Here is a 7,587-nt window from a genome sequence, read left to right as displayed (position 1 = left end):
CAGAAAAATGAATTTCAATCAAGCTGGACATGGCAGCCTCTACGTGAAAGATTTGTATTGTTTCATTTTTACCGGATTAACCCCTGAAAGCCCTCAATGTTCATCTCACATGCTGCAATCAGCGATGAATGTGGCATATAAGGGGGTCAATGATGCGGTTGGAGCGCGATCACCATTCTCCGTCATTATGCCTGCTACATACAAAGAAATGCACTTCATGATGAACTAATTTGTCAATAAGCGAATTTCTTTGTGATTGACAATTTGTAATCAATAAATGGGTTGTAAGCACCCTCTTCAAGGAGGCTGCGCATTCTAGGCTCTTCAGTAAAGATATGTACAGGATACATGGAGAAGAATCAAAGGCGCCCATACATTCTAGGCGTTTCAGCTCTGAAGGACTAGAATGTATGGCAAGCATGCAGTGCAAATCTCAAAGAACGGTGTACATTCTAGACACTTCACTGCTGAACTGGCTAGCAGCGAGCAACTCAACAAACTCTGTACAATCTAGGAACAACTATTACACTTTGAAGGCAGCTTTAGAAGACGTCTACACAACAACTAACACACACGCGTCTCTTCAAGCAGCCGCCATTTTGAGAGCTCACGCCAAGACCCAAGACGAGTGAAGGAAGACCAGTTTTAAACTAATAACGTTTATTACGGTTACCTTATTATAGGACGTGATTTGGTGCATCAAGCCTGTAACAAACCCGTTGTAGTGGCATTTTTTTTAAAAGAAATAAACTACTTTTCACGTGAATTCTATAGCAAACCTAAAATGGCGCCGACACGCCTCCTCCGTGCTCGTCAGTAATGGCGGCAAATGCACTCGCTCCCCCCCTTTCTGTGGTATAATGTAGGACAATGAATAAACTGGCCGTTAGTGGGTCTTTTAATGTAAACGTGTCATCAAAGGTCGTTTCGTACACATTTATATTTACATACAGCCTAAAAGAAAGGTAGCACTGCGGAAGACTACTCATCTTGAAAACCCCGCCTTAGCTACTTGGTACAGTCCGTCGCGTTAATGAATAATACATGAGGAGGGCGGAGTCATTCAGGGTATAAATGAACAGGTATCGCAGACGTTGCTCATTCCGGGTTGCTGATTTGGAAGAAGTTCACTTCGTGCTTACATTTAAAGGTAAGGCGCGCGCAGTGTAAATCTAGTGAATGTGCTCTTTGCTAGGTTTGTGTTCGATCGATTTGCTATCTATCTAATATTATTATTAGACAATGTGTTGTTTCTTATGTTGTATGATAAATGCTTAACGAGTACTTGTGTAGAGAGGCTTTTGTACTGTGGTTTCTAGAGGCAAATATGTAATTGTCTGTACCTAGCGTTTTATGTAACCCGCCAGTGAGCTTTATTTTAGCCTGTCGTTTCCTGCTCCATGGCGCCATTTTGAGCTTCTTTGTTGCAAGCTGCGTGGTAATGGCGCCCGCCCACGTGGCGGCGGCCATTTTGTGGTTCTCTGCATGATTCTCCTAGCAGCCCAGACATTTTAGGCGCTTCTTATCTCCGTTCTATATCTAACTCTTTTGTATTGTGACAGGACTCATCATGTCGTCTAATGACGAGGGAAAGCTTTTTGTCGGTGGCCTGAGCTTTGATACAGATGAAAAGGGCTTAGAATCTTCGTTCTGCAAATACGGATGCCTCTCAGATGGTAAGCAATTGAAATATTGCCGTTGCTGCTTCTTGAGTCTGACATGACTGCCTTTATTTGGTGATGCAATTAAGGGCTACACTTTATTGTTTTACTTCACATTGCAACATAACCCCATGTTGCGATGTGTAGTAAAAGGAAAACTGTGTAGCCCTTATTCACATAATTTCTCCAATGATTGAGTACCACCTTTTTCTTATAAAAGCTGAGACAGTGCTATAAAAAAAAAAGTTTTTGCAACATGCATGGTGTTTCTTACAGTGCTGGTAAAAAAATTGTTACCTTACATCAACTATTTTTATTAGAAAGGTAACTGATGCCCCGGCCTGACTGTGATCATTCAATGCACACGCACGTTCATCGGCGCATGCGTGTGATTACGGACAGTAGGAGGGAGGTTAGAGCAGAGACTAAGGGCGGGTGGAGGGGGAGAGGCTTTGTATGAAAATGACCCATGGGCCTGGGCCACAGCTGTTGCAATGCCACCCCTGGGCACCCTTCATAGCCTCATTTGCATACGGATTAAGTGTTTTAGCTAGCAAGAGACTAACACGGTAAGCAGTTTTAATAGGGGATGCTGTGGACATAACACTGTTATTGGGTGAATTTAATACACACTAATGAAATATGAGTGCACCATGGGTGGGGCCATACAGTTATTACTCTGCTTTGTTCCAGGCATCTGTGCTCCTGGGTCTGAAAGCCCACATCTGCACTGATTAATCAAATCAGACTTGACACCCCGTCCCCTCCCCCTACTTTTACTATGGGATTTCAGATCCAGGAGTGATGCAGTAGACTTCTGATCCTGCCTGTTAACACTGGGTGGGTCAAGTAACAGTGATGCACTGGTTAGCATGGCCCTCCGTGTGCACTTCTTCTGCATGGGTATAACCACTTTCTGACTTATTTTAACTTGTGATTCTTAGCTGACTTGTTGTTTTACATTTCCCCCCTTGTCCAGTGGTGGTTGTGAAGGATCGTGAGACAAAGAAGTCTAGGGGCTTTGGGTTTGTCACATTTGAGAATGCTGATGATGCAAAGGATGCCATGGAAGGAATGAATGGAAAGGTAAGATCTGGTAGTGAAGATGGTTCCCAGTACTTTACTTACTCTTATGGTTAACACGGATGGGGGTACATGTTTGAAGTATATTAAGCACCATTACTAGTGATTCACTTAAGAAAAAAGTGACTACCATTTGTTAAATGCCACCACCTGGTTTCCAGAGTGCTTAGCATTTGGCTCGCATCTGAGTTATGCTGATCATGCATACCCTGTCACTGTGCTGAGCCTCTGCATAGGACACCTATAGAAATTGGCTTTCTGCTGGGAAGAGAACAGGAAAGGAAGCCTCTTTCACAGGTCAGGTGGGATGCATCTGATGGTCTTTAATGGGACTTTTATTTTTTTTATTTTTATATACAAAAGCAGAGCTATGAGGACTGGGTATTGCAGATGTGCTAGTGGCGATCTAGCAACTCATGTCCTCGGCTCTATAACCAAAATCCTGGTGACAGGTTCCCCTATAATGTTTAGCACGTGTGGCGACATTGAGTGTAACAATTTCTTGACAGCTGTAAATATATAGAGCCAAAGTTGGGGGGGGTTGTATTGTACACCAATGGCCAACCCGGGGTGGTAACATGTCTGAGCAACTTGCTGAACACTGATGGGGACCATGTATGTGTGGTCTGATAGTGTTTAACTTCAAGCATGGAACCTGGAAGCATACAGACATCTAACTGATGTGGTTAATTGACCACTGCATCTGAGCAGTGACATCCAAAGAGTGCTGCTCTCCTGCACTGAAATTAAGGAAGACTTTCAGTGGCCGTGGCAACCTTGTGCCCTCTGAAGAATCTGAGGTCTGCCATGCCTGTTACTATGGGTTCATGTCAGGAAAACATGGTGACTGCCACTGACTGCAGTGGAAATTCATTAGTCTATGGGAGAAGTGATCATGTTAATCTCCTAGGAGGATTAGACAAATGCCTTGAGGTGCGATGTTTGCATAGTTAATTTTATTCATAGTATTCTGACTAGAGTTCTTCATTGTTTCAGGTTGTTGATGGAAGACAGATCCGTGTAGATCAGGCTGGAAAATCTTCAGGTGACAGACGTGGAGGTTATAGAGGGGGATCTTCTGGAGGGCGAGGATTTTACCGTGGTGGTGGTGGCGGCAGAGGACGTGGTATGTAATGCATTCTCAGAAGATTGAGCTTTCATATGTGTTGGACAGAACTACAAACATGATAGTAAGCATGTTAAACTTTCTTGGCTAGGTGGAGACAGAGGCTATGGAGGAGGTGGCCGATATGAGAGGAGTGGTGGTTATGGCGGGGGATCCAGAGACTACTACGGAAGGTAAGATAACGGAAGTAAAGGATCTCAACATTAAAGGGGTTGGTCGGCATAATATAAAAACCTGCTCTCCGTAAGCTACGGGAAGCTGTAGCTGTGACCTCACTAGTCTCATGTGTGTAGAGCATCTTAAAGTGAGGTATTTATCACACTGCTTGCCATGTTTTATAATTATGCTGGACAACCCCCTTTAATTACTGTATTTGATTCTGTAGTAACATTTTGATTTCTACTTAGTCAAAGGAGTCAAAGTTATGGTGATCGTTCAGGAGGATCCTACAGAGACAACTATGACAGCTATGGTAAGTAACTTCAAGACAGGGTTTGGGGTGTTCTTTTGGTCAATGGGCTAAATATCTTTCTGGCGGCGTGTACATATTTGGCTACTAGCCTTGTTCAGCCACCCACTTATTGAATACAGGGGCTGCCTGCTATCTGATGCATATGTTCTTTGTGCTGTAGTAGTCAATCTGCATGGGGTGGGTTTAGACATGTAGTGTAGGGTTATAATGTTCTGACCTGTGCTTCAAGTGACATTACAACTGTGCCTGCTTCTTGTCCTCAGCTGCAAACGACTAAAACTCCTGACTCAAGATCATCCTTCCAGTGGCTGTATTTATAAAGATTTTTGGAGCTTCGCAAAACAGTTAATGTGTAGTCTATTGAATTGTGTTCACTTTTTTTTTTTTTTTTTAAATATACCAGTTTGTTAAATTCTCCTGACAGCCTCACTGGTGGTGCATAGAACAGTTTTTTTTATTTCAGTTTATAACATTCAGACTATTTTTGGTTCTAATGTTCTGGTTTTGCTGTTCTATTGGGCTGCTCAGATGGGAGCTCCTTGTTGCTACAAGTTGGCAGGTTCATGCCTCAGTGACAGACCAATTCCTGCTCAGGAAGAGTAAAGCTATTGCTTTAGCAAAACTGTTAATGTACAAGCTCTACTCTGCTCCATGATCGCTTTTTGATCACTTTACCTTTCACGTATAGTGAAGGGACTGAGACCCTGGAATTTCTTTTCTTCTGCACATAACTCTGAAAGAATCCTTTAGTATAACAAGGTGGGGTACAGCGAGGGTGCATTGTAAATAGCTGAACCTCCTTGATATATTTAAAGTGAACAAGAGAATTTCTTAATATCACAAAGTTCTTGAAATGTTTTATATATAATTTTTTTTTTAAACGAAATGCAACTATTGTAACCAATCGGCAAAAATGTATTTCTACATTAATTTGGCTTCACGAAGCCTATTAAAAGACCATCTGAAAAGAAACGCCGCTCTGGACATTTACCTTCTGCACACAACACTGGCTAGGTAGTTGTCATACAGTAGTGTACTTAGCTGCTATTGCGTTCTAGCTATATGAAGTTCTTTACAGCTTATCACAGTGGGTTAGTGTAACCTGTCAATTCAAAAATTCCTTTTTTTTTTCATGGTCACTATGATTTCATAAATCAGGGGTAGGTGTTTTTGATAAATGGCCCCAAGAAACTTCATCTTGCCCTTAATATCAGCACAGGAGCTTTATGGAATTGATGCCTGGGCAAAAATTGCTGCAGATACACTGCAGTCCAAAGTTTTAGTATGTACTGGAGAAATGTAGCCCCTCTCCCCATAGGCTTTTATGTTTATGGGCTTCGTGTAATCTGATTCTTCAGTGAGCTGGCAGTCTCATCATGACTGATTTTAGTAGATGTCCTTAGGTTTTGAAAGGTGGACTCTCTTCTCTCCAAGTTATATTGCCAAGTTTCTTATTCACACATACTGTTGACTTGTGCAATGTTTGAAAGAACAGTGACCATTAAACTTATTTGTGGGGAGATTTATGAAGTTGCTTGGTAAGCTTAATGAGAAATCTGTTCTGAGGTTTCTAGAGATTAAACCACACTAATCAGTGTCATGGTATAGCACAAATGTCACCTATTATATTCTGTAAACTACTGTAGGCTTTGTGGTTGTATCCATGCTGTGGTATACAAAACATGAGCACCAGCTAGGTGCCTAACTAACATTTACAGATGTGGACCTGCTCACTTGAATGAGTCTACAATCCGCAAGATTGTCTGTACTGTAAAAAAATAGAGCATGTTCCATACTGCTCTGTATCCTGAGATTGCGGACCCATTTTAAGTGAGTGGCACGTGCACAGCTTGGGTCTATATATTGTGGGTGTGCTGCAATATGGGCACAGGCTGCACCCATTGGCATGCACAAACCCTTAGTAACAGATGTCAGTGGATTGGATAGTGATTCTTAGGTTCCATACTTAGGTGAGCTTTCCATATCTGGCTGAACATTGAGCCAAAGTTTCCATGAAGGCTGCATTAGTAGGGTTCTTTTATGGACAAACCCCCCCCACCCCGAACACACTGGGACTTGAACAGCTACTGAATGCTGTCTCTGCCTTCACTTTGGCACATTAACTGACACCAGTTTCCTGGTGTGACAATTAAAATCTAATCCAGCATTCATCAGATGCTAATAGAAGTCCAGATGCTCTCCATTGGGTAGAATTCGAAATGTTAGAAAAATTCTGTTACTTTCTGAGAATCTCCTGCTAGAATACAGGACTCTGCAGTTTCCTTGAAGAAGCCAAGTGTTGTGCATCCTGTGAAGCCTGGTGAAAGCTGCTCTTGGCTAGTTCCTTTGGAATTAGTCGGTATCTTGAGGTAACTCTTTTGCTCATGTCCACATACCGTATCTTGAGTTCATGTGCTTGTGAAACCTTAATGAAACTCTGGTGCTACTGACTATCTGGAAGTCTGTCTGGCCACTGCCCATTAGCCAGAATTTACTGGCAAGCTGCTTGTTACTGTTTTTGTTTCCCCCTCATACATCACCTTTTTTACTGACCCTACCATCCAGTAGGCTGCAATCCAAATATAAATATTGGCCCATTTTTTAAGAATGCATTAACCTTTCCTTGGTTGCCTTCAAAACTCAGACTTCATATATTCTGTTTTCTAGGATGAAGCATGTGACTGATCATTAGACATTACCGTTGGTGGTTAGCTTCCTGGCTGTAGAGTTTGGGCTTTTTGACAACTGTAATTTCCAGGTAGGTTATGTTCTACAGTTCATGTCACCACTCTAGAGACATGTATTTGGAGCCTTGTAATCATGTGAACTTGACAGCTTTTTTCTTTCTTCCCTATCCATAGGTGCATCAGATGAGTTATTACTGTAAATAAAGTTTTATTTAACGATCTGGCTTGTATTTTTACTATATAGCGGGAGACTAAAACGGGCAAGTTTGAGGGAATCAATTGAGAGCAACCAGAGGTCATACTATTTACCCCCATGTATTTAGCCAAGGGGCAATATAAAAGCTGCAGTAACTCAAATAAATGGTATGTAGGCATAAATAAAGGGTTATTTATGCAGGTGAACATTACTCTAGAAAAGGCATCCAAAACTACAATTCCCCAAATGCCCTACTGATGCCTATAGGCTGTTCCGGCATGCTAGGAGTTGTAGTCTTGCAACAGGTGGAGGGCGGCAGTTTGAGGATGCCTGCTCTAGAACATGCTTAAAGGGGTTCTGCA

At 42.1% G+C, this 7,587-nt stretch overlaps 1 protein-coding gene across 3 annotated transcripts; it reads left to right on the top strand.

The window, feature by feature from the left end:
• The first annotated feature begins 1,061 nt into the window (after nucleotides 1–1,061).
• On the top strand, nucleotides 1,062–7,248 carry LOC122920084 (cold-inducible RNA-binding protein B-like). Of its 3 annotated transcripts, XR_006386879.1 has the most exons (8): nucleotides 1,062–1,150; nucleotides 1,563–1,676; nucleotides 2,641–2,747; nucleotides 3,741–3,870; nucleotides 3,962–4,043; nucleotides 4,278–4,342; nucleotides 7,010–7,100; nucleotides 7,204–7,248. XR_006386879.1 is itself a non-coding variant. In XM_044269304.1 (7 exons), the coding sequence occupies exons 1-7, from the start codon at nucleotides 1,075–1,077 to the stop codon at nucleotides 7,012–7,014; spliced, it is 579 nt and encodes a 192-aa protein (XP_044125239.1). In that variant the 5' UTR covers nucleotides 1,062–1,074; the 3' UTR covers nucleotides 7,015–7,248. The 3 variants fall into 3 exon arrangements, 2 of the variants coding, with proteins under 2 accessions (XP_044125239.1, XP_044125230.1); XM_044269304.1 differs by having other exon boundaries at nucleotides 7,010–7,248; XM_044269295.1 differs by lacking the exons at nucleotides 7,010–7,100; nucleotides 7,204–7,248 and adding an exon at nucleotides 4,606–5,314.
• The last annotated feature ends 339 nt before the right edge of the window (nucleotides 7,249–7,587 follow it).

Source organism: Bufo gargarizans, chromosome 1 (genome assembly GCF_014858855.1).
Source record: "Bufo gargarizans isolate SCDJY-AF-19 chromosome 1, ASM1485885v1, whole genome shotgun sequence".
In the NCBI taxonomy this organism is placed as follows: Eukaryota; Metazoa; Chordata; class Amphibia; order Anura; family Bufonidae; genus Bufo; species Bufo gargarizans.
This window is presented reverse-complemented; position numbering and strand designations above follow the sequence as displayed.